Source organism: Rhodamnia argentea, chromosome 1 (genome assembly GCF_020921035.1).
Source record: "Rhodamnia argentea isolate NSW1041297 chromosome 1, ASM2092103v1, whole genome shotgun sequence".
NCBI classification, from domain to species: Eukaryota; Viridiplantae; Streptophyta; class Magnoliopsida; order Myrtales; family Myrtaceae; genus Rhodamnia; species Rhodamnia argentea.
In genome coordinates, this window is record NC_063150.1 from 27,464,221 (window position 1) to 27,491,199 (window position 26,979).

At 40.7% G+C, this 26,979-nt stretch overlaps 2 protein-coding genes and 1 pseudogene across 2 annotated transcripts; 2 read left to right on the forward strand and 1 right to left on the reverse strand.

The window, feature by feature from the left end:
* The first annotated feature begins 2,442 nt into the window (after positions 1-2,442).
* LOC115751738 (potassium transporter 20-like) lies at positions 2,443-6,193 on the forward strand. Its single transcript, XM_030689705.2, has 7 exons — positions 2,443-2,643; positions 3,359-3,584; positions 3,707-3,955; positions 4,179-4,490; positions 4,620-4,787; positions 4,871-5,125; positions 5,215-6,193. Exons 1-7 carry the CDS (start codon positions 2,443-2,445, stop codon positions 6,117-6,119), a joined length of 2,316 nt encoding a protein of 771 aa, XP_030545565.1. The 3' UTR covers positions 6,120-6,193.
* Positions 6,194-12,292: 6,099 nt separating this feature from the next.
* On the reverse strand, positions 12,293-18,176 carry LOC125312542 (cullin-1-like). The gene is made up of 19 exons (XM_048279688.1): positions 18,019-18,176; positions 17,813-17,912; positions 16,857-17,042; positions 16,663-16,710; positions 16,380-16,571; positions 16,216-16,293; positions 16,013-16,102; positions 15,846-15,926; positions 15,693-15,755; positions 14,691-14,726; positions 14,535-14,621; positions 14,292-14,444; positions 14,135-14,190; positions 13,915-14,035; positions 13,654-13,815; positions 13,310-13,453; positions 12,956-13,174; positions 12,698-12,865; positions 12,293-12,596 (listed from the first exon to the last, which is right to left on the reverse strand). The coding sequence occupies exons 1-19, from the start codon at positions 18,150-18,152 to the stop codon at positions 12,495-12,497; spliced, it is 2,220 nt and encodes a 739-aa protein (XP_048135645.1). The 5' UTR covers positions 18,153-18,176; the 3' UTR covers positions 12,293-12,494.
* Positions 18,177-22,002: 3,826 nt separating this feature from the next.
* On the forward strand, positions 22,003-25,884 carry LOC115751811 (annotated as a pseudogene).
* The last annotated feature ends 1,095 nt before the right edge of the window (positions 25,885-26,979 follow it).

Sequence of the window (26,979 nt, forward strand, 5' to 3'; positions counted from 1 at the left end):
GGCAGAGGGAGATCACATGAATATAAAGAGTATATAAGACCCATTATCGGGCGATATGGGATAACAACTTCAACATCCCTTCTCACGTGCAAGCCGACACGTGGAATTTAACTAAAGGGGTTGGACACACATTCATGGACAACACCGGCTCTGATATCAACTTGAAAACAATAATGCGGAAGAAGAAATGAGGAATTTCTGTATAATTCGATATATCATAACGAACATTACATCAACCTATTTATGGGCTTTGTAATATATCACTATCTAAGGCAACACATATCAATTAAGATACACATAATCAAATATATACGCACAATCTTGATAGATACGGAAAATCAACAGAAATATCTCTAAATAAGAAATTATCCTAGAGAATCCCTAATTACTCTAACATAGCTTTCTAGTTTTCGCAGGATTTGTTCATTATCTCAGCAATACCCACATTAAATTAAGTCAATTACCGCGAAATACAAAATAATTTGAAAATGACACATATAGAGCTTTGTTCATATAGCCAATTCTAGAAATTGGACCTTTATAAAAGTTTTATCTGGCTTCCAAAAAACAAATAGGCATACCACACTTGGGTCATATGAACCTAAAAAATTAAATAAGGGATACATTAAGTTTAGAGTTTTCTTTCAATCTTAACATACTTAAAGTAATTTTAGAATTACTTTAAATAAGTTTTGACAAGGTTGCATATTTCAATAATATGTCCCATGAATTAGTTACCTATCAACTCAAGAATAGAATAGTGCAATTAGAAAATACATACATTTGCATAATGGTGATGATGATGATGATGATGATGATTAATTAACAGCTTTTAGCAAATCGCAACTTAGTTCATGATAATGATGATTATTAATGCATGCTTAGAGGTGATCACGCGTTGCTTTTTCCTTGCTAAATTGAAGTGTTTCAATTGAAAAAAGATTCACCATCTCTTTTTTCCATCAAGTTTTTTTTTTATTAATATTTCTCTCTTTATATATATGTGTGTGTGTGTGTGATTTTGGTCAATGTATTCGCAGACTAATCATCCCAATGAGAACCCGATTCGTGCAAAATCAACCCTTTCCAAGGAGGATGTGGTGTCACATGTTCACATTGTTTTAATTTGAGCGTGGCTTGTGCGATTGAATTACTGGGACATTTCATGATACCGGAATTTATGAATTTATTACTGGGATATTTCAACTCCTTGGAAATTAACTAGGAATGTTAATCAATATCTTTCCCTTTTACTGGCTGCCTCTCTCCTAACATCCTATTTTGATTTTTCCAATTATGCATTTTTAGCTGTTTTTTTTTTTTAAATGATGGTGCTCTCTTCCGCTTTCTCTACTCCCACCATGTGTCTCCACATACTAGCCATGGTTAAAGTCTACTCTATGTTAATATCAATAATTATTAAGTTAATCAAATTGAAAATTTAAAGGTAGGGGCAGAAGATCGTTTCTCGTGCTTTATACCTTCATTGATGCACTTTCCCCATCACCTTTTCAGTGCATCACTGGAAATATGACTTTCCAAAAAGGGGTTCTTAATTCAGCAATGAAGTCCTCGCCTTGCTTGAAAATGGAGTAAGGTGATTGATCTCGGTAAATCTCATTTGAGTCCTTTCAAACATTGGTAACTCCAAAAAGAAAAGCAGTCGTGCACGACATCAGGGGAATTAATGACCAGACATATATCGTTTCTTTTGCTTTTGTTTTAAAAATGAATCGCCCCTTCTTTTTTTTTTTTTTTTTTTGGCCAGAAGAAAAAGGTGTCATTAACAGTGGAACTTCGTTACTTTAAACAAAGGAAATCGCAAATTACATTTTTCAAGAAAATTACGTGATAGGCTTGCACCGCTATTTTCAAGTATCCTGCTTAATTCCTTAAATAATGAGTAGCAAATGAAACGCCACAGTGACTCTATGGAGGAGGTTGGACAAAGCTTTTTTGACTGAGATTCATCGGCACCAACCACGGCCGTCATTTATAAGCTACAAATTAGGAAGATCGATTGAAAAGACGGGCTCTCTCTGAGAATACTTCACCCGCCAACGCCTATATCGAAACTCAATTAGAGACCCTATTACGAAAATAAATAAATAAAAGTTCATGCATTTTCAGGAGAAAGAATTTATATCAATCAATCTATATGTGCAAACTAAATAATACCTGTCCTTCCTTGTAATTTCCTATTTGTGACAACCCTAACCAAGTAATAAATGGGTACTCCTCCTCACTCATCTTGTTGACTCTATTTGAGTAGTTTTTCCTACTTCGAGTAAGTCCATTCATCATTCCCTCTACAAAATCTCCTCTGTTTGATCGAGACCAGAACGAAAGTCTCTGTCACTTACCCTTTCACTCATCTCTCTCTCTCTCTCTCTCTCTCTCTCTCTCTCTCTCTCTCTCTCTCTCTCTCTCTCTGATTCTTGAATGGAGCGCGATGGTATAGCAGAAGAAGAGAGGCCGAAGGTCGTTGAAGTCGACTTGATCGACAGGTATGATCGTCGAGATCAAGATCTAGACTATGAACGCACGGAGGGAGACAAGGGATCGAGGAAGATCAAGAAAATTGATTCATTCTACGTAGAGACAGGCCAATTAAAGTCGAACCCCAATCATTCATCAAACCAGGTCAGTGTCTTTTCTTTTCCCTAACAAAGGAAAAAGAAACAATAAAGTTTTTCTTTCACAGAAAATACTCTGGTTGAAAAAGAAGAAGTTGAATTGCTAGTTGAGACGCTTAGTTTGCATATGGTTCCTAGATTACAATTTTTAAAAGTCGATGGGGAACATTTTCGGTGAAAGGGATTGACAGAAATGACACGCATTCTTTTTTTTTCCTTTCAGTACCATTCAATCATGCAGAGTTGATGAAAATATATTTTGGTATAAATTTGTAAGTGATATGTTGTTTAGAATTTGAGAATGGCATCGTCACTCGAATTTGCTATAGATGTGAAAATGCAAAGGGGAGAAACTTAGAAATACAAAGAGGATGGTTGATAGTCGTGGGGTTTGCCATTATATATTAGCTAGCTAGAGAAATTTCCAGTTGCACATTATTGCATGAATATGGAGAATATTGATGGACATATTTGCAAATTTTAAAGTAATGAAGTTGTTATAAGGCGTGAAAATTGAAAACTTGCGATTAGGAAAATTTATAGGGGAACGGAAAATAATGGAGATTATGTTTCTCATTCTCTCGAATTGTTACTTTACATCTTTCCTTTCTTATGGTTATTCTTGGACTATTTATTATAACAAAGTTCAACAAAATCGTAGCAAGAGTGGAGCTAGGAAATGCTTTCCTGATCATGATTTGGTTGCATCTTTCTAAATGCAGAATTTGGCATGGGTGATGATACTGAAGCTTGCGATTCAGAGCATCGGGGTGGTGTATGGCGATTTAGGGACGTCGCCTCTCTATGTCATGCCAGGAATTTTTCCAGACGGGATAAAACACGAAGACGACATCCTCGGAGCATTGTCTCTGATCTTCTACTCGATCATCCTCATTGGCTTGATCAAGTATGTCTTCATTGTTCTATCGGCAAATGACAATGGCGATGGTAAGCGATTTCTCCCTCTCCATTTCACCACAGAATTTTATTTGTCATAGAAGGGTTTTTTGGTTTATGCCCAATCTCGTACTAATGAAGTTAGGTTTTTGGGTATGACATTGACAATATAGGAGGGACATTCGCTTTGTACTCTCTAATGTGCCGCTATGCCAAGGCAAGCTTGACCCCTAACCAACAAGCTGAAGACAAGGAAATCTCGAACTACCGGCTTGAGGTGCCAAACCGCCGCCTCCGGCGGGCCTCTGCCATGAAGTCCTTGCTCGAGAATAGCAAAGCGGCCAAGTACTTGCTCTTGTTTGTAACTATGCTGGGCACCGCCATGGTCATTGGAGATGGGATCCTCACACCATGCATATCCGGTAGTACTTTTCGCATCGAGATCTTTTTTATAAGAAAATGGCGCACCACCTTTTCCCTTAATCTACAATATCTTATTGTTTTTATAGTACATCCTATCATAGGTAACATTGCAATATAAAATGACACTATATTTGATGTCTCTTCTTGTTTATCGATCCAATTAGTTCTCTTGATTGAATTCCCGTAGACGGTTCTGATTTTTTTCTCCTTTTCTTGGCACAGTATTGTCGGCTGTTGGGGGCATAAGAGAAGCTGCACATTCACTTGGAGATGATCAAATCATGTGGATTTCTGTGGTGATCTTGATCCTTCTGTTTCAAGTCCAAAGGTTCGGGACAGACAAGGTCGGATACAGCTTTGCCCCGGTTCTCTCTATATGGTTCCTTTGTATTGGACTGATCGGCATCTACAATTTCGCGAAACATGACTCTGGAGTGATCAGAGCTGTCAACCCGCTCCACATCATCCGGTACTTCATGAGGAACAAAAAGGAAGCATGGATTTCTCTTGGAGGGGTCATTCTGTGCCTAACTGGTAATCCAAACCTTTAGTCTTCTGTTGAATGATCTATTAGTCAATTCTTTTTTTTCCATTTTAACCAAGATGTATAACTTGTTTTTCAAGAATTAGTTGGGGTTTTACGCTTTGAGCCTTCGATTATAGGTTCTGAAGCATTGTTTGCTGATCTGGGGCACTTTAACATCCTGTCGATTCGATTGAGTTCATGCCTGCTTGTCTTTCCTTCAATCATCCTCGCCTACTTTGGTCAGGCGGCATATCTCCGAAAGAACACTCAAGACGTTGCTAGGGCTTTCTACAGCTCGATACCGAGTAAGCTTCCTTGCGCTATTTTAACCCGATGCATTATTTATCCAGCTGGGTCATACATGAATCTATCTGATTGTTGGATGCAGAACCGGTGTATTGGCCAATGTTTGTGATCGCGGTGATGGCGGCAATAATAGCAAGCCAATCCTTGATATCGGCCGCATTTGCCATAGTGAAGCAATCTGTCGCGCTCGGGTGCTTCCCACGCGTGAAGGTCGTGCACACTTCGTCGAAGCACGAGGGCCAGATTTACATACCTGAGGTGAACACCCTCCTCATGTTGGCCTGTGTTGGTGTCACCCTTGGCTTCAAGACGACATTGCAGTTGGGCAATGCTTATGGTAAGCAAAAAGGATCACACTAAATACACAGTTTTAGTCTACTTATGCAGATTCCCTAATTCACATTCATTTGTAAATCTCTGTCACAGGAATTGCTGTAGCATTCGTTTTCACTATCACGTCCACATTCCTCGTTATCGTGATGATCATGATTTGGAAGACCAACATACTCCTCATAATCCTCTACGTCGTCACCATCGGGCTCGCGGAGTACGTGTTTCTAACCTCAGTCCTCTACAAATTCGTGGATGGGGGTTACGTTCCACTCGTCTTCGCTGCCATGATGGTCATCGTCATGTTCGTATGGAATTATGGATACCGACGGAAGTACGAGTATGAGCTCAAGAACAAGGTCTCGAGGGAAGCCCTCATCACGATCACGTCAAACATAAGCATCCAGCGGCTTCCCGGGATTGCCTTATTCTACACCGAGCTCGTCCAGGGCATTTCCCCCATATTCACCCAATACGTCGCCAATGTACCCGCATTGCACTCAGTCCTTGTCTTCGTCTCGATCAAGTCGCTACCCATAAGCAAGGTGCCCCTTGAGGAGCGGTTCGTCTTCCGAAAGGTGGAGCCCGGCATATACCGATGCGTCGGGAGATATGGGTATCGAGATGCGAAGATGGAGCAAGAGTTCTTCGAGAAGGTCTTGATCAACCGATTGAAAGATTTCATTCTGAACGATGCGCTCTACGATGTGCCGCCCGCCGCCAACGGGCGAGGCGAGGCCAGTGACCACGGAATTGTGGTCTTCAGTGAAGAGGATGTGCAAAGAGAGATTGGATTGGTGGAAGAAGCAATTAAGATTGGAGGGATCGTGTATCTAATGGGAGAGAGTGAGGTCATAGCTTCAAGCGGTTCAGGCTTGGCAAAGATGGTGGTGATCAATTACTTGTACAACTCGTTGAAGAGGTGCGTGAGGCAGCAGGAGGAAGTGTTCAACATTCCCCACAAGTGGCTGCTCAAAGTAGGGATGACCTATGAGGTCTAGTGGATGATGTCCAGGATTTTCATTAGTAGTATATGATACAGCTAAAAAATTATATTCGGTTGTTGGCTTTGTCCTCCCGGAGACTATTTAAGCAAAGTTTTTGAATTACTTCGGTGGTTGCTTTGCCGACTATTTAAGCAAAGTTTTTTCTTACTCTATTGTTTGGCCGGAATTTCTTTGGTGATGAAATATGTCACGCCTCGATCCCCAGGCTCACAACATTCCTACCAAATCGCCATAGGTCACGAAGGATAGCGTCCTAGATACACTATCAACCTATGAACTTACGACGCATGCGGAACGTGCAACTCTCCCAAACAACAAGATCAGCAAGATAGTACAGTAGGAAATCACAATAGTCAATCGCGGCAAAAGACAATTTCATTCATTAAGCCAAGGCAGATGAGTTTTAACACTATAGAGCTACAGAAGACATATACAACCATATTCTTTGGGGTGGCTCACTAGGACCTTAAAAAGATACACGGTCGGATAAGGTTAAACCCTCATATACTCCCAAAAGGCTAATCTAACAACCATACTCCAACATCCGCGGCTCAAAAAAGAGGGCAGTCACGACTAAGCCCGAGAACCATGATCAGAAGAGGGCTCCGACTCCATATTAGACTCGGGGTCTACTATCTCCCCGTCGGGAGTATCAAGATTAGTCAGGTCCTAGGCGGGGGTATAAACGGCCGGATTATACGGCCCTTCAAACCCACGGAGCGGGCCAAAGAAACCATCTTCGTCATGAAAATACCAAGCCTTAAAGAGGTGTGCCACCAGGTGAGGCATCCCCTCATCGACCCGCAGTGTCATGACATGATGCTCCCGGACATGCTCCATGCTTAGAACCGAATAGGACGTGATTTGAAACGACCGGTCGGACGGAACCCCAAACCTAATCGGACGCTTCATCACTTGGGACCTGAAATGGTTAAACGATGGGGTGAGAAATAAATCTCGGTGAGTCAACGCCTAAGCCTAGCTAAGGCGTTGATTCGCTCGAACGTCCTAACAAACAATCACGTTATCAAAGAACAGATATTTCAATCACATGCAAGCTTACCCTCCGGAAGCCACACATAATGCAATACAGACGACTTAACAATGAAACCAACCATTCCAATCCATTGGCAAAGCATTACATCACTTGCATGCACATGACACCATACGTAGTCCATTTATTATCAGAAACGACGTGTAGGTCCAGCACACTAGTCAATTGGTGCTCTCCTGGCAAGACCAAGCATCGTCCCTTACTTCTGGCGACAGCTTCTGATAGTCCTTGTGACTCCGCTCGACCAACCGGAAGACAATGATTGTTAACACGGCACGAAGCTAACAAGAATCCTTAAAAGGCTTCGGCCTTTCACAAGCCGCAACCGGCAAAGGAACAACTAGAAAACAATGATCGACGCGCATCCAACAACCAGGAGACAATGATTGTCGAAATTATCCAATTATGTGACCACTCGGGCATTTCGACATCCAACCAATTCATTTATTTGAATTTAGTCAAATGCTCATACACCCATGCTCAAATACCTGGCCCATGGCTGTTTTCGTGCTAAATCATACAATTTGATCTCATACATGTTCACATGAATGCATAATTCTATCAATTGACAAATCAAGCAATTTGAGATGATTAACCTCTAATCGAACCCCCATGGCAATCAACAGTCAATTTCGGCATTCAAATCCAATAATTCAAGAATGAATTAATCAATCACACCCGATCAATTTTGAGTCACAAATTCAATTCCAATTGACAATCAATCACACACGCGTCTCTAACCTATCGCTCGCTCACAATCGGTCAATACCATCAATCAATTCTAATCATCAATTAGCCACAGACAACCTAGCTAATCGACTAACTTAACTAATTACGGTCATTTAGCCTAAACCATGTTTCTATCTAATTTGATCGTAATTAAACTACATAAACACCCTAATTAGATAATTAATCTAATTCCGAACGCAATTAGTGTCCCAACCAAGAGTTAGGGGCTAACTCACTAATTAAATTAGCTCGGGCGGTCTTGGTGACGACAACGAACTCGGCTCGACTCTGCGACAACGAATGACGACTTGAGGCCAACCCGAACTTCGAGCTTCCAACTCAAAGGATGGTCGGGGGGACGTGGCGACTCTCCGGGATAGCGGCATGGAACCCGAGGTGGCAGCTGGTGGTAGCTAGAATAGTGGCGACCGGCGGCGGAACAGCAGCGAAGCTGGGGCGGCCGAAACAGGCGAGATGGCTTTGGGGGCTGTTTTGAGGGGGTTCGGGTGGTCTAAGGCTAGAGGAAAAGTTGGCTAAGGTCGAGGAGTCTCCGGGGTTGCTGTAGGTGGAGGGGGCAACGGTGGCGGACGGTCGGAGACGGCGAGAAAACAACCGGACAGAAGCGGCGCAAAAACGGGGGCAGTTGTTCAAAAATAGGGGAGGCCGACCGGGGCTGGTTTCGAGCTCCACAAGCAACGAACCACTTCCAACGGCTTCGGGGGACGATGAGGGGTCAAGAACAATGGTTGAGGGTGGTCGGCGAGTGTTGGAGCAAGGCCAAAGCGATTCTGATAGCCGCGGGGCTTGGACGATCAAAAACAGGGCGGGCAGGCGTCGGGGTTTGTTCCGAGGCTATTCGCAGCGGCTTGGTGGGGCACGGGCGGTCGAGGCGGTAGCCGAGGGTCGGTAGGGTGGCGAGGTGGTGTTTGGAAGTGACGTTGAAGGCTAGCCGGCGAGAACCCCAAAGCTAGATCCAAAATAGGGTAGGCTCCTCGGGCCGACCCGCGGCTCACAGTGGTTGGCGACGACATCGGAGGCGTAAGGTGGTGGTGGTCGGAGCTGCTGGCATCGCACAAGAGGAGGTAGCTGGTGGTGAAGCTCAGTTGAAGGGGGCGTTCGCGCGATGCACAGTAGGGGGAGAGAAAAGGCAGATGAGAGAGAGAGAGAGAGAGAGGGTGGGTTAGGTTGACTTTGACTAGACTTGGTGTGATGGGTAGAAGAGTGGATTGGACAAGAGTAGGGCCCACCAAGGAGATTTGAAAAAATTTTGTCTTGTAGTGTATTATTGAGGGCAAAAAGGTAATTCAATAAATCGGGACTGATTGGATTTTTGGCTCAACCGATTGAGGGTATTTTTGTCTTTTCACAGGCTAGGCTCGGGTGCGAGGAAATAAATCCTAAAACACGGCGACTAAGATTTTTGAAACCTAATCTAAACAGAACGACAAATCGGGAATCGTCCAATTAATTGTCACTTACATCCTTACGATCCGAAATTTCATGCGGTCTGAAATCCAATTTTCATCCTTTTATTGAATTTCGACATCTTACGATCGACAAATTTCCATGGCGTCACAAAATATCTTTCATCGAAAGTTGCTCTTCGATTTTTAATTAAAGGAGAACAGGTCTCGTGGCGACTTCAGTCATGAAATATCCAAGCAAACAAGAGAAAATCAACAACTTGAATCTTGATAGTATTGTATAAACAAAAATCGTGCCGGAATTTAAGCGATGACAATGATTGAAAAGTACAATTGTTCCAAATAAACCAAACGTAGATAGACACTGTCAAAATTTAATTGATGACAAAACTTGACCATGCAATGATACCGCACTGGTATTTAATAAACGAAGCAGCACCTAAGATAAATATACACACCGAAATTTAATCGACGATGCAAATATGAAAGCTATAACTATGGAAAATAAACTACGATAGAGGAAAGTAAAAATAACAAGTAGTAAATTTGATTGATTTATGGGGAGTCTCCGAAGAGTACGATTTATCGACTAAGGTTATGAATATATGTTATGAAGGGAAGTTACAAATAGACATTGAAAAGAGAAGTTACAGCAGAGGTTACGAATGGTTATCAAACGGTTACATGGATAGTTTCTTCAACTCTACTACGTTGACAGTTACTTCTTTGACTGTTGCATCCGAGATTGTCGACTTTACTTTTTGTCGATTCCTTCAAGTTGCCGATAATTCTATTCATACATGACTAAATTCTGCTCTCATCGATTAAGTATACCACATGTTAATAATGATAACAAAAGATCGGTCATTTTTTGTGTAAACATCTATAAACCTATTCATAGTGAGAGTGTTTAATTTCATATTTTGTAATATCATTCTCCAAACATATTAGTTTTAAACATAATGTTGGTATTGGACAGAAAAAAAAAAAAAAAACGTAATGTTGGTACTAATTGCTACTTACATTTATATGATGTAATCAACTAACATACGCGTGCAGAATTTAAGTAGCTTTTGAGCAGGGTTGGGCAGAAGTTGGATGTAGAAGATCATAGCTACATCGCCAAGTTCCATTGGCTGCTTGAATTGAAGCATAATAGAAATTTGTTTTTAAGCTAGTGCTTTTTCCCGCAAGCTTTTCAAGGACTTCTATAATTTTGCTTAGTTCCTCTCTAATTAGTGAACCGCATAGTTAAGTAAACAAAGGAATTAGGGAAATTCTTTTCAAAAGGCCCTAAACCTATTGCACTTTTATCAATTCAATCGTAAATCTTTTAATTTTATTAATTGAATACTAAACATTTTCATCTTTGGCCAATTGAGGCCATCCGGCCAATTTTGGACGGAAATGACGTAGACATCGACTGTCTTACGTGACTTGGCCAACGGTGACGTGTACAATTTTTAATATTTTTTTGAATTTTTTATTTTTCTTTTTTAACTTTTTGGATCAAAAGGCTAGTAGGGCTATTGGCCACTAACCGAGGGCTGGCGACCCCGGTTAGCCCCCGGGTGAGGGCCACGAAGCCCTTGTGGGTCACAATGAGGGCGGGCAAGGGACACAACTCCTTCGCTGAAGTGAGAGAGGGCTCACGACCCCTCGCCCGCAGCCGGGGAGGGGCCACGGCGAGGGTGCCGGAGATTGCCAGCCCTTTCAACATAAAAATAAAAAAAATAGAAAGAAAAGAAAAAAAAGTAATTCAAGAAATGTTAAAGTGTTATTGAAAATGTCCACATCACGCTCGTCGTATCACGAAGGACTGTCGACGTCCATGTCGGTGATTTCCAATTAAAATTGATTGGATAGACTCAAATTGAAAAACGATGAAAATGCTTGTGACTCAATTGATAAACTTAAAAAATTTAGGACTGAATTGACAAAAGTAGAATAGATTTATGACATTTTGCGCAATTTTTCCTAGAAATTAGTGGATGTTTAGAACTCGAAGTTATGACAAAAAGTGAAAGTCCTTTTCTTGATTAGAAGGCATAATAATAAACTGAATATCACCTTATTTTCGTCTAATAACGTTGTGATCGGAGTAGCAGCGCACCAGAACGTTGATGTCATTTCAATCTTATGAAAAACTCGCAACATTACGTTAACGCATTATAAGATAGTATATACATTGATACGGGTAATATTACCAAAAAAGTCATAAACCTATTATAATTGTGCCAATTCAGCCTCAAATATTTTCATGTTTTGTTAATTGAGTCCGCCCGGCCAATTTTAACCAGAAATCGCAAACATGGACACCGGCCGTTCTACGTGGTACGTTCAACGCCGACGTGGAAATTTTTAATAATGTTTTAATAAAATTTACTTTTTTTTCCATTTTTTTCTTTACTTTTCTTTACTTTTTTTTTTCCCCCGGCTTAGGGCCGACGAAAGTTGCCAACCGACCTTTGCTGGTGATAGGCGAGGGCTGGGATTCCCTCGCCTAGCCAGATTTGGCGAGGGCATTGTGGCCCTTGATAGATCTAGGCAAGGGGTAGCACGCCATCACACAGTCCTGACGAGGGTGTCCAGGCCCTAAGTCCTTGAAAAAAATAATAAAGAAAAGGAAAGAAAAAAGTTAAAAATTAATTTAAAAAATATATATATCAACATCGATCATGCCACGTAGGAAAGCCGACGTCTATGTAAGAGATTTTCGGCCAAAATTTACCGAATGAATGCGCACAATTGACGCATTTATGGCATAGCGCAGATCCTTATAAACGACTTCAAGTACTTCCTTTCTCTAGTCCACAGGAGGGAGTGGAATCTGGTGACTGGCAGACTGCAGTCATTTCAATGCATAGGAATTGAAAGCTAAGGAACAAAAATATGGAAAAATGTCAAGCAACAATACATACATCGATCCTCGTCATTTTGACAGTGAATTTCGCATTAAGTATCAGACCAAATCAATCACTTCATGACATCTTCCAGGATGGGTGCATATTCTTTAACCATTTGTACTTGGCTCTCAAGGCGAAATATACAGGCATTTTCAGCTCGTGCGCTCCCAATTAATCGAGTGGAAGATGATTGAACCCATCTGCCATTCCCGTATCGGCAGCAACTTCTGCAGCTGGGCAGTAGACGAGCAGTTTTTCATGCAAGATATCTGAACAAATTAGGATTATCTTTGTCCCTCTCCAGATAGTCCCGAGTAATCAAATCTTCTATTCGCTTTTTGATCGCCTTGAAATCAGGCTGCAATGGACAAGTTGTCAGTCAATAAAGATGAACCAAAATTTGCAAGGGAGATGGGCCAAAAAAAAACATTAAGGGAAAAAATAGAGATCATCAGAGACCTTAAACATGCGTCCTAACTGCTCGACACACTCCATAACCAGCTGTTGATGACCTAAAACTTTCCGACTCTTCATGATGCGCACAATTGACGCGTCTATGGCATAGCGTCGATCCTTATCAACGTCTTCAATTACTTTCTTTTTCTCGTCCACAGGAGGGAGTGGAATCTGTTGATTGGCAGATTGCAGTCATTTCGCTGCATAGGAACTGAAAGCTAAGGAAAAAAATGTGGAAAAATGTCAAGCAACAATAGATACCTTGATCCTCCTCATTTTGTCGATGAATTTCGCATTAAATTGAAAGTGATCGGTCGGTAATATTGTCTTCGTGTTGGGCTCTTTATTGAGAATTTTGTACTTGGCACACGACAAAGAGTGCAGAAGTCTAACAACGTCGTCGTCGCTCAGATTTAACTGATTCATGATCTCTGAATAACTCAATCTCTCTGATGTGTTGAAAAGCAGCAAAGCAGATGCCTATCCATAGAAAAAAACAACGGTTAAACCCATTTGCATGTGTCACTTTGTGGTACGTAACCCCTTCCATCTATCCCGGTGACTGTGGAGTGGGGAACTAAAGGAAAAGAGGTTGAACAATTCCATTCAAGAAACCTGATAGGTTGTGACAATGAGCTCCATGGTTTTTGGTTCAAATTTGCCGATGATGTTACAAGTACCCAAGGAGTATATCCACGTTAGTTTTCTGTGCTTCGTTTTCGTCTGATAGAATTCCTTGAAAACTTCAACACACCTTACCTACAATGACACAAAAACGAGAAAGTGATATGAGCAAAACCTGCAAAAAGCAATTTTTTTTGTTTGAAAGAGAGGGGGGGTGGTTTGTTTGTGTAAGGCAACAAGTGGGGAAGGGCTAAAACATAAATATACTTGTACGGGCACCATACAGAATAATTTCCTGAAGAAACAGAGAAAGATAAAAAGGCTGACAAGCATACCATCTCTGCTGGAAGGTTCAAATCAAAAGATTTGTAGCTTGGCCAGAAGCCAGTTGTCAGAACAGTAACCGTCAGATCAATCCCAGGACTTGCATTAGGATTGTTGCTGAGATACTCTTCAAAACTGTTTTGGTTTTCCCTTGCCAATGTCAAATCTGTCACCTGAAAGAAGAGTAATTCAGCAAATTGTGGAAAATAGTTGGCCCAGCATCAAATATAGCGCAAGTCATTCAATCAGCAGAGACAACAAGGGCAGCCAACCATTCCCTCCATCTTTGAAGTGAATTGACCACCACATTGTTGCTTTAGCTTGGTCAAAATACTTCTCTCATGATCATCATTAGCACTCTTATCGAAGAGAAGCCGCCTCGCAAGCTTTTTCCTGCCAGAGTACACAAAAAATTGATTCTATCAATATGGTTTGCCCACAGAGAACCTCTGATTGCAGGCCCGTAATAGGGAGAGATGAATAAATATCCACCTATGGAACTCGGCAAATAGATCTTTATCACTGATATAGGAAAGCAGTTTCACCACCTGTGCAATGACCAAAGAAAAAGGAATCAGGAACAGTAGAATGTCATGTGATTTTCTCATTGGGCGTCTATCTCATTGGGGGTCTAAGTGCCGAGTAATACCTTCTCAAGCTCTTCCTCAATAATAGCTTCATCACTGTTCTTCTCACTGCCACCTTTCTTTAGCATATTGTCACAGAAAGTGGCCAGCAGTTCTGCACTTGAGCTTCCACCGACTCCCTGATTGCAGAAGACCTCGAAAGCCTCCTTTCGAGCCTACAGAAGAGCAAAGAACTTGAGATTAAGCATAGACAGGGATGCCCAGAAGCAGAACCACCACCACCACCACCACCAGCAGCCTCATACCTTGTGAAAAAGAGTGCTGTTCTCTAAATTATCTTTGACATATGCTAGGTACTTATCATCTAATTCAATCATTTTCCACACAAAATCCTGCAAAACATGCACTAGTATCAGCCTCCTTTACCCAAAATAAGATATGAAACAAGTAGATAAAATTACTTGTGCATGCAGACCAACCGCATCCTTCTTCTCAGCCTGCAAATAAATCAACAGTCATCAGATCACCACTTTAAAGAAACAACTGTTTAGCAGAATCTTTAAGCAGATTGCATCAGAGCAATGGAACTATGCAGTTTGTACATCTAAGAGTTTTCCAGTTATCCAGTTTCCAGTGAATGCGTCAAAACTATGCTTAGCAGCAAACAACCTCTATTCCATTTTTACAGGCCAGAGAGAGAAATTTAGGTAAATGGATCTTCCAAGCCACTAATAAGCAATGGTGCAACAGGATGCTTTGACGGCTAGTTTCGCTGGTCTTCATTCAATTCTCTCATTCCTACTTCAGAGGTTCAGAATTAGAAATTATTCACATGAATTCCCCTTTTTATACTTCAGTCCTCGAAACTCACATCCCCAAGTTAACAAAAAATAAAAGCAAATGGTGCATGCACCAGTTAAAGATGCCTTCTTACTTGAGGAATATGGAAAGATCATTATAGGATGTGCCAAGTTTATGACAGAAGTTTGAATAGGAGTATACATCAGATGACCTCTAATCACCTCATAAACTCGCTTTCTCATGACAAATTTACTGACGGCTGTAGCTGAAATGGTTCATCATCAAGTGTCTTCTGTTTTTCCAAACAAGAGGTCTATCAACGCACATATAAATGCATCTGTGCATTGCGTTCCACAAAATCTAGTTGCAGGGTCCCAGTAGATGCGATTGATTATACTAATTACACTTCTGTCACTTCATTGTGTTGACTTGTACACTTCTTATGAACATTTTTACTAAAGATAAAGTGTCTTCTCAGACACTAAGGTCCAAAATCTACTAGCAAAAATCATTTTAGCTGAGTGAAATAAGAAATCATTGAAAATAGACAATTTTTTAAGTCTTGCTAAGATTCTATACCTTATGGAGGAGTTCTATGAAAGCATGGACATTAGCACTTTGAAAAGTTAAAAGAGTACTATAAACAAGATAAATATGCATACTTTCTTGTTGCTGGCTGCATCTTCAGCTTTTCTAACCAAGGCTATACCGTCAGCAGCAACAAGCTGCTCAATAAGCCGAAAATAAGATGGAGAATACATTAACAAAAAAAGAAAATACTACCCCAGAGAAAACATGGTTCTGCAGGTAATTACCTGTTTAAATATACTTGCAGCAGGATTTAAGCCCCCAGGTATTTTAGAAAACCGACTTACCATTCTTAACAAATCCTCCACCTAATTCAAGTCAGTAATAAAGCATCTTCCTTTACGAAAATTAGTAGTACCGAATGGAAATTATCAAGTAAAGCAAAAGCAAGCACCTTATCCTCTCTAAGAAATGCATGATACTCGGAGCGCTCGTTTTGAAGCAGTTGGATTGCATAGACAGAGAGCAAGTTTTGTCCAACACACTGCAGAAATCAGGAAGTAAAACTTGCAAATTAGAGTTGATGGACTAAATAAATACGACACACCATAAGTCTATGCAGAGTTGCCATTCCAAAGGGTTACAGCAATTACCAACCTCAAGTAACTTCGGCTCAATACTTGAAAATAGGCAATGAGAAACCATGTCTCTCTCATGTTTTAGACATTCTTCAACCTATGATGGCCAATAACATGGGGTGATAACGTTAAAAGCTATCCACTGTGACATGTCAGGCTAATAATGTAAAATAGAAGCATTGCCTTCAGCATGTAATCTGTAAAAGAGTTTTCTAGTATCCACTCTGAAGCCTTCCTAGAATAATATGCAGCGGTATCTTTAAGGAGCGATGCTTCAAAGTCAATCATTTTCCCCATGCCACTTCCAACAAATATATCCAAGGCACCCTTCAGTAAAGCTCGGTCAATTTGCCCTCCCTCACGTCCTTGATCAATCTAATCAAAATTTAAGCCTGTATAAAAATTAACGAGATTTCTAGAATTAAGAAAACTGTCAAGAATCAAAGGGGATAGAATACAATCATACCAGAGAGATAACAGCACCCACCACTTTTGCAAATAACTCCCTATATACCTGACAACATCATAAGTGAAGTGCTATGAGATAATAATCAATAATATTTGAAAATAGTTGACATTTTGAAACTGCAGTCAGCATAATTATGGAAAAGTGATCAGCAGAAAGATGACATCGCACATTAGAGGTCACTGAAGACGTACCAGATCATGGAAGCAAGTCAGGCCAACTTCATTAAGGGTCGGCAATGATTGTGGAGGAGTGAAGTGCCAATCCAGATAATAGAAGAAATGAGATAACCACCTAACCATCACCTTATGGTTTGCCTCCCTTTTAACAAGTTCTCTCAGCATAACCTCACCATGCTTCTCCTTCAATGAAGGCAATACCTAAATCAAAGACAGACCTCGAAATTAATGGAGATTGAATAATCAAGAACCAAAAGGATACGTTGTTCACAGTGAAAAATACGTATTTCAACGTGGAAAAGGTTAATTATGAAATTTCTAAGAGCTCTATCATCGGGGAAGGATGTCCATGTCATGAATACTTCCATCTCACCTTCAACCATCAGCGTGATTAAGTACTAACAATATAGTTTCTACCAGAAGACGCGATGATTAAGGGAAAGTGGAGAAAGCTTCATATAGCATTTCAAGATGTCGACAAGGGATTCATAGGTACACTGTCATTTCTTATCTTCCATCAGAATGATCAATGAACCATTCGCACTTATTATATCAGATTTACACCAAAGAACTAATTGGTGTAATAGAAAACACTTCTTGTTTGATATTGTACTATACGAACAAGTCTTAGTTATTTCTCATGTCGCGAAAGGAGACAGCATGCAAATTTGATCGCTTCACTAAATAGCTCAAAGTTTCTCGATAACTCTGCCATATAACTCGAAACTTATTTTTCATTATTGTCGAACTTGTAACATACATTAATGGCAACATTTTTCGTGCCCGTAGGCTATACAATAAACAGATGGAACTTCAATTTCCGGAGCGGTTTTTGACTATCACTGTGTCTTGCATATTTCTCATATGCCCATCATGAAACTAAATGAAAAGAGCACAACAACAAGAGATCTAATTTCCCATCATGAAACTATGTGAAAAGAGCACAAACAACACGAGATCTAATTTCTCACCGTTGAAGTGATGTACTCTTCAAAGGATTCTCTGTACCTGTCGTACAGTTGCTGGGAGTAGTTATGAGGAGGCTTCTGAGTACACATGTCATAAACCGTTCTGCAAGTAACATCAAAGAAGTCGGCAACAGTCGACGAAAGATGCTATCATCGGGCTCGGCGAGCAGGCATGCATGAAAACAGAGCAGAGAACAGAGGCTAAATACGTGTAGAGCATCATGTATTCCTCAGAGCTGAACGGGGTCTCAGGAAGCCCCTCAAGGCGGTTCTTCAGCTTTGTGATACCCTTCCTCATGAACTCCCATCCTTGCTCTAGGTCGATCATCTTCCTGCTTTTCATCCTGCTACAATTCACAGGAAGAACAAATTCACAGCTAAATCTGTCTGAAAAATCGGAGAGAGAGACTGAGACAGAGACAGAGGACGATGAGCAGAGGAAAAAAGTCTTGCGTGTTTCTTTGTATATTCCGCCTCGGCCTCACGCCTGCCTCTGCATATTTCCAGCCGCTTTCTCCTGGTTAGGGTGAACTGAGGGCCTGAAAAGCCTTCGTAAGGCTTAAAGTGGCCAAATCGTTTAGAATAAAGGCATGAAGTGGCCAAACTATTTAATGCAAGGACTTTTGGTCGGCCGACGAGCATGTAACTATTTTTTACGTCGGAGGAGAATGGATATGTTGGTAAAAAAAAATGAAACTTTACTAGAGTAATAGTTTTTGAGTGATTGTGAGAATAATATTGTGAGTCAGAAATTATGCGGACCCTACAACAATTTTAAATTAATTATTTTTATTTTTTGTGGCTCAAAGTAGACTATTAGCATAAAAGTCACCCAAACCTATTATATAATCAATTCTTTTTTATTTTTTGGTGTCGCTTTTCATTTCCTTTTTTTCTTTTTCCTTCCTCCATCCCTAGCCATGGTCGGGCCTCACCGATGGCCGGTGGAGGTCATCGGCCTCGGGCGAAGACTGCCCATGCCGACATCAAGCTAGGGTCTCCCCCATCTGGGCTAGGCGGGCAACCTTGCCCAATTTAGGAAGGTCGTCCGATGCTTGCGAGGGCAACCACACCCTTGCCCGAGTCCGGTGACTTTTGCAGGGCATCGACGAGGTAGAAGGAAGAGGGAAAAAATAAAAATAAAAATAAAAATAAAGCAAAAAAGGAAAAATATTGAAAAAAGTAAATGATAAAAATGCTCTTCGATTGGCAAGGTCAAGCAATTCTTTGAGCCTGATATGGCCACTTGAGCCTTTTATTTGGAATTTTCCCTTCTAGTTATTTTATGAACTAAACACAAAATAATAATAACTGTGATTTGGTCAGGCCTTTCTTAAAAACTGATAAAATCACTTTAGGCTCTTATTTCGAATTTTCCCTTATGGTTATTTTTAAAATAATAATAATTGTGATTTTTTTTTAGTTTACTCTTTCTTTGTTATATATGAAGAAGAGGTCGAAAAAGAGACTGATTAGGGATTTTGGTACCGAAGTTGAGAGGGATTCATACTCCAATTTATGTGTAGTCTTTATTGTTGTTGACACCTAGTATTTAAATTTTTACTTAGGCATATATTGAATAAAAAATTAGGTACTAATCTTAATCCTTAGCGAAAATATTTAATTAGTTTGCATATAGTTTTAGGAACACGCATCATTCATTGCGTTCAATTAAATCGGCGGCGGTGGTGAATGAGCTTAATTGATTGATTAGACTGAGCTCGTAGTGAGATTCTGTCAAGCCCATGGAACTACACATGGCCGAAAATCACACGGTTAAATGAGACTGGGCCATGGACTCAATTCAATTAAAAGGATTGCTTGCACCAAATGTTAATAGAGCCCATTGTTTAATATGGCTGAGAGGGGATTTTTCAACAATCACAACATTGATGATATTTCCATTACCACAACTGATATGGTATCTTTTGCTTCCGGAGACAGAGATTGTCTTAAAAATTGAGTCCTTTTCTTTTCTTTTCTTTTTTTTTTTTTTTTTTTGCCAAAAGAAGAGGGTCCCGTTAACGAGTGAAACTTCATTCGTCTAACACGTAGAAAATTGAAAATTACATGACAGGTCTGCATTGTTATTTTCAACTCTTCAACTCAATTCCTTTAAGTGATGACAACAAGATAACATAGGATTAGCCACGAGAAAGATATCATGAGACTAATTAAGTAGTTCTGACGGCAAATGAGTAGCAAATGAAATGCTGTAATGGGCTATATGGAGGAGGTTGGAGAAAGTTTTTTTGACGAATGGTTACCAATATTAATCGGCATCAACCTCGTTCAGATTAACTCAGGCTAAAAGTAGACGAATGCCGTCATTTATAACCTACAAATCAGAAATGTTGGTAGAAAAGATGGGTCTCTCTCTTAAAGTATTTCGCGCGCTAATGCCTATATGGAAATTCGAAAAGAGACCCTATTACAAAAATTCATAAATAAAAAGCTTCACGGGTTTTCACGAGATAGAATTTATATCAATCAATCTCTGCGTGCAAACTAAACAATACCTCTCCTCCTTGGTGATTTCCTAATTTGCAACAACCCTAACCACGTGACAAACGCGTACTACTCCTCACTCATCTTGTTGACTCTATTTGAGCAGTTTTTCCTATTTCGAGCAAGTCCATTCATTATTCCCTCTACCAAAATCTCCTCTTTGGTCCACACCACACGGAAAGGTTACGTCACTTAACCTTTCTTTCTGGCATGGCAAGTAGGTTTCGCATTACACGATGAATTATGAATGCAATGCCATTAAAGTTTTGTCTGACCGCGTCGGATTATTCCCTCTCACTCATCTCTGGTTATCTCTCTTGCTGTGATTCTTGAATGTAGCGCAATGGTATAACAGGAGCAGAGAGGCCGAAAGGTCATCGAAGTCAACTCGGCTGACAGGTGTGATCGCCGGGATCAAGATCTAGGTGATGATCAAATTAGAAGATCGATTCTCATGCTTGTTATGCCTTTCTCCGTTACATTTTCAGGGCGTCACTGGAAATATGACTTTGCAAAAGAGGGTTCTATCTTAATTCAGCAATGAAGTCCTGGCCTTGCTCGAAAATGGAAGAAGGTGATTGATCTCGGTGATTGATGGAAATTTCATTCAAGTCCTTTCACACATTGATAACTCCAAAAACAAAAAGACTAATGCACGACATCAGGGAATTAGTGACCAAACATATATTGTATCTTTTGGTTCCAGAAACAGACATTTTTTTTATATAAAAAAAACATTAATTTTGAGTCCTCTTTTTCCTTTTTTGTCAGAAGAAAAAGGGTTGTGTTGACGGGTGAAACTCCGCTCCCCTAAACGTAGGAAATCGAAACTTACATTTTCCAAGAAAGCCACATGATCTGCCTGCACCGCAATTTTCAACTCTCCTACTTAATCCTTAAGTAATAAGGATAATAACGTATGATTAGCCACGGAGAAAGATATCACAATACTAGTTGGATAATTTCGACGGCAAATGAGTAGCAAATGAAATGCTATAGTGGCTACAATGGATGAGGTTGGAGAAAGCTTTGACCGATGGGTTACCAATATCTATCCGCGTAAACCACACTCAGATTAACTCTGATTAAAAGTGGATGAAGGCCGTCATTTATGACATACAAATCAGAAAGATTGGTTGAAAGACGGCTCTTTCTCATAATATTTCGCAAGCTAATGCCTATTTTGAAACTTGAAAAGAGACCTCACTACAAAAGGGATTTAAGAAGCTGAATGTGTAGCAGTATCACAATGAAATCTCAATCGCAAATGTTATGTATGGCAAAAAAATATATATATAAAAATTATGGTGGGACCCACTTATGATTTTATGACTAGTATTTCATTATCATACTGTTATACCGTCATACTAGTGGGACCCATTACAAAAATTATATGAAAAAAAAAAAAAAGGTTGGCGCCTTCTTACGAGATAGAATTTATTCTCTACTTGCAAACTAAACAATACCTCTCCTTCTCGGTAATTTCCTATTTGCAACAGCCCTAACCACGTAATAGACGCGTACTACTCCTCACTCATCTTGTCAACTCTATTTGAGAAGTTCTTCCTATTTCGAGTAAGTCCTTTCATTATTCCCTCTACCAAAATCTCCTCTATTTGGTCCACGCCTCAACGAAAGGTTCTGTCACTCACCCTTTGACTCATCTCTCTCTCTCTGATTCTTGAATGGAGCGCCATGGTATAACAGAAGAAGAGAGGCCGAAGGTCGTCGAAGTAGACCCGACTAACGGGTATGGTTGCCAGGATCAATATCTAGACGATGAACGCGCGGAGGGACATGAGGGATCTAGGAAGATCAAGAAATTCGACTCGTTCTATGCAGAGACAGACCGATTCAAGTCGGACCACGGCTATTCATCAAATCAGGTCAGTCTTTTTCCTTTCCCCCGAAAAAGAAAAAAGTTTTTCTTTCACAGAAAATACTTTGGATGAGAAAAATATATATTGAATTACTACTTGGAACGCTTAGTTCGCATATAGTTCGAAGATTTTTTGTTTTTACATGAGCGTGTAGCTAATACAATTTTCAAAAGTTGATGGGGAACACTATGGATTAATAGAAATGACACAGCATTTTTCTTTCAGTACCGTTGAATAATGTGTGTTGATAAAATTCATTTTAATATTATTACGAAAAAGAATGGATATATAAATTTTGATCCATATATTTGCAAATTTTAAAGTAATGAAATTGTCATAAGGCGTGAAAATTGAATGTGAATAGGAAAATTTGGAGGGGAAGTGAAATTAATGGAGTTGGTGAAGAGATATAAGGAGTTTAATGCTTGTCTTTCTCTCTAATTTTTAGTTTACATCTTTCCTTTCTCATGTTTGTTCTCGGAGATGTTTTTCCCGATCATGATTTGGTTACGTCTTTCGAAATGAAGAATTTGGCCTGGGGGATGATACCGAAGCTTGCGATTCAGAGCATCGGTGTGTTGACGGCGATTTAGGCACGTCGCCTCTCTATGTCATGCCAGGAATTTTTCCGGACGGAATAAAACACGAGGACGATATCCTCGGAGCGCTGTCTCTGATCTTCTACTCGATCGTCCTCATTGGCTTGATCAAGTATGTCTTCATTGTCCTATCGGCAAATGACAACGGCAATGGTAAGCGATTTCTTCTTCGCCATTTCACCACCAAAAAGAAAAATTATTTGACATTGAAGGGGTTTTTTTGGTCTATTCAAAATCTTGTACTGATGTAGTTAGGTTTTTGGCTATGACGATATAGGAGGGACATTCGCTTTGTACTCTCTAATGTGCCGCCATGCCAAGGCAAGCTTGACCCCTAATCAACAAGCCGAAGACAGGGAAGTCTCGAACTACCGACTTGAGGAGCCGAGCCGCCGCCTCCAGCTTGCCTCTGCCATGAAGTCCTTGCTCGAGAATAGGCAAGCGGCCAAGTACTTGCTCTTGTTTGTAACTATGCTGAGCACCGCCATGGTCATTGGAGACGGGATCCTAACACCATGCATATCAGGTAATAATTTTCACATCGAGCTCTTTATTTTTCTATGGTTGAATTTCGATAGATGGTTTTGATTCTTTTCTTCTTTTTCTGGGAGCAGTATTGTCGGCTGTTGGGGGCATAAGAGAAGCTGCACGTTCACTTGGAGATGATGATATCATGTGGATCTCTGTGGTGATCTTGATCCTTCTATTTCAAGTCCAAAGGTTCGGGACTCACAAGGTCAGATACAGCTTCGCCCTGATTCTATCTGTATGGTTCCTCAGTATCGGACTGATCGGCATCTACAATTTCGGGAAACATGACTCAGGAGTGATCAGAGCCCTCAATCCTCTATACATCGTCCGGTTCTTCACGAAGAACAAAAAGGAAGCATGGATTTCTCTTGGAGGGGTGATTCTGTGCCTAACTGGTAATCCAAACATCTAGTCTTTTCATTGATTAAATATAGCTAATCATCGTTCCAATGATTTATCAATTACGCTTTGAGCCTGTGATTATAGGTTCTGAAGCATTGTTTGCTGATCTGGGGCACTTTAATATCCTGTCAATTCGATTGAGTTCATGCCTGCTTGTCTTTCCTTCAATCATCCTCGCCTACTTTGGTCAGGCAGCGTATCTCCGAAAGCACACTCAAGATGTTGCTAGCGCTTTCTAGAGCTCAATACCGAGTAAGCTTCCTCGTGCTACTTTCATCCGATGCATCATTTATCCTGCCAGGTCATACCATGAATCTATCTGATGGTTGGGTGCAGAACCGGTGTATTGGCCAATGTTTGTGATCGCGGTGATGGCGGCGATAATAGCGAGCCAATCCTTGATATCGGCCGCGTTCGCCATAGTCAAGCAGTCTGTCGCGCTCGGGTGCTTCCCGCGCGTGAAGGTCGTGCACACTTCGCAGAAGCACGAGGGCCAGATTTACATACCTGAGGTGAACACCCTCCTGATGTTGGCCTGCGTTGGTGTCACAATTGGCTTCAAGACCACACTGCAGTTGGGAAATGCTTATGGTAAGCAAGGATCACACTATGTACACGCACATTTAGTCTACTTATGCAGATTCCCTAATTCACATTTGTTTGTAAATCTCTGATACAGGGATTGCGGTAGCATTCGTTTTCACTATCACGTCCACATTCCTTGGGATCGTGATGATCATGATTTGGAAGACCCACATACTCCTCATAATCCTCTATGCCCTCACCATCGGGCTGGCGGAGTACGTGTTTCTGAGCTCGGTCCTCTACAAATTCGTGGAAGGCGGTTATGTCCCACTCGTCTTCGCTGCCGTGATGGTTACCGTCATGTTCGTATGGAATTACGGGTTCCGAAAGAAGTACGAGTATGAGCTTGAGAACAAGATGTCGAGGGAAGCCCTCATCACTATCACGTCAAACATAAGCATCCAGCGGCTTCCCGGGATCGCCCTATTCTACGCCGAGCTCGTCCAGGGCATTTCCCCAATATTCACCCAATACATGGCCAATGTACCCTCATTGCACTCGGTCCTTGTCTTCGTCTCAATCAAGTCGCTACCCATAAGCAAGGTGCCCCTCGAGGAGCGGTTCGTCTTCCGAAAGGCGGAGCCCAAGGAGTGGGGCATATACCGGTGCGTCGTGAGATATGGATATTGAGATGCGAAGATGGAGCAAGAGTTCTTCGAGAAGTTCTTGATCGACCGATTGAAGGATTTCATTCGGAACGATGCGCTCTATGACATGCCGCCCGCCGGCAACCGGCGATGCGAGGCTAGTGACCATGGAATTGTGGTCTTCAATGAAGAGGAATTGCAAAGAGAGATTGGATTGGTGGAAGAAGCGATCAAGATTGGAGGGATCGTGTATCTAATGGGAGAAAGTGAGGTCATAGCTTCAAGTAGTTCAGGCTTGGCAAAGAGGTTGGTGATCAATTACTTGTACAACTGGTTGAAGAGGTGCGTGTGACGCGGCGTTCGGCGAATAATGCAAGAAAACCCTTGCTAAAGGAGAGAAATCTCAAAAATTATGTGAATATTATTGATAATCCTTCAAAAAAACGTGATAAACACCTTTTATAGGGTGTTATCCTAACCCTACTCTAATTAGGAATCAAAATATCAAAAAACGGAAAATTACAAAAGTGCCACTGAAATAAAATTAAGCCCGAAAAATACTAAAAAAAATAGAAAAACCCATCTAGACATTCTCGAACGGTCAAAATTCATCGTTAGTCACGGCCAAAGGCGGTGAATATTGATCGGGACGCCGTTTCGCTTCAGCCTGCCGAATTTGAGCTCAATTCGACGTCGTCGACCCAATCCGCCGGTTCTAGCTGCAGCACCGTTTCGCCTTCCGATTAGATTTATGTCGATCCAATCGATCCAGGAACGCACTACTAATGACTTCCACATCAGCGTGAGGCAGCAAGAGGAAGTGTTCAACATTCCCCACAAGAGGCTGCTCAAAGTAGGGATGACCTATGAGGTCTAGTGGATGATGTCCATGATTTTCATTAGTAGTATATGACATAGTTAAAAATTTATATTTGGTTGTTTCCTTTGTCCTCCCGGAGACTATTTAAGCAAAGCTTTTGAATTACTTCGGTGGTTAGCTTTGTGACTATTTAAGCATAGTTTTTTCTTACTCTATTGTTTCGCCGAAATTTCCTTTACAACGAAATATTTTCATCGAAAGTTGTTCTTCGGTTGTTAATTAGAGGATCACGGGTCTAGTGGCTACTCCGGTCGTGAAATATCCAAGGCAAATAGGAGAGAATCAACAATTTGAATTTCAATAGAATTGTACAAATACAAACGATGCCGGAATTTAATCGATGACAATGATTGGAAAGTACAATTGTTCCAAACAAACCAAACTTAGATAGACCCCGTCAAAATTTATTTGACGATAAAACTTGATCATGCAATGATACTACCCCGGAATTTAATCGATGAAGAAGCCCCTAGGATAAATATACATGCTGAAATTTAATTGACGACGCAAATTTGAAAACTACAGCTAAAGAAAATAAAGTGCAGTATATGAAAGTAAAGACAAAGTTAGTAAAATTTGTATGATTTATGAGGGGTCTCTAAATAGCACGATGTGGCTATTTAAAGCCAACAATCGACTGTCATCGATGGGGGTTACAAAGGATGCTACAAATAGAGGTTGCGAACAAATGTTACAAGTAGTTCCTTCGACTCCACTACGTTGACGGTTTCTTCAACTCCACTATGTTGACGGTCACTTCTTCGATTGTTGCATTCAGATTGTCGATTCCTTCAAGTTGTCAATTCATCACGCTGCCGACAATTCTATTCATACAATTCTTCTCTCATCGATTATGTTTATCACATGTCGACAATGACAAAAAAAGGGTATTTTTGGTGCAAACATCTATAAACCTGTTCATGGTATTCCAAATATAATAAGTGTTTAATTTCATATTTTGTGAAAGCATTCCCCAAATATATTAGTTTTAAACGAATGTTGGTATTGGACAAAAAAAAAAAAGTAATGTTGGTACTAATTGCAGCTTACATTTTGTGACGGCCTGGATTTTCAATCAAATTTAAGTTTATGAGCAGAATAATCAATGTCGGGCTTGGATTATTAGTAATGGTGAATTGGGGGTTTAATTATTTGGACAGTGGACTATTGGACTCAAATCCAGTGGCTAGCATGATCG

What these genes read in the sequence shown, in the direction of transcription:
- LOC115751738 (XM_030689705.2), top strand. Translation starts at nt 2,443, where the DNA reads ATGGAGCGCGATGGTATAGCAGAAGAAGAGAGGCCGAAGGTCGTTGAA. An exon ending in TTTCTACAGCTCGATACCGA is followed by an intron (nt 4,788 to 4,870) that starts GTAAGCTTCCTT and finishes TGTTGGATGCAG; the next exon opens with AACCGGTGTATTGGCCAATG. An exon ending in GCAGTTGGGCAATGCTTATG is followed by an intron (nt 5,126 to 5,214) that starts GTAAGCAAAAAG and finishes TCTCTGTCACAG; the next exon opens with GAATTGCTGTAGCATTCGTT.
- LOC125312542 (XM_048279688.1), bottom strand. Translation starts at nt 18,152, where the DNA reads ATGAAAAGCAGGAAGATGATCGACCTAGAGCAAGGATGGGAGTTCATG. An exon ending in TTACAGATTACATGCTGAAG is followed by an intron (nt 16,294 to 16,379) that starts GCAATGCTTCTA and finishes TGGCCATCATAG; the next exon opens with GTTGAAGAATGTCTAAAACA. An exon ending in TTGAGGAAGAGCTTGAGAAG is followed by an intron (nt 14,191 to 14,291) that starts GTATTACTCGGC and finishes GTCATTGCACAG; the next exon opens with GTGGTGAAACTGCTTTCCTA.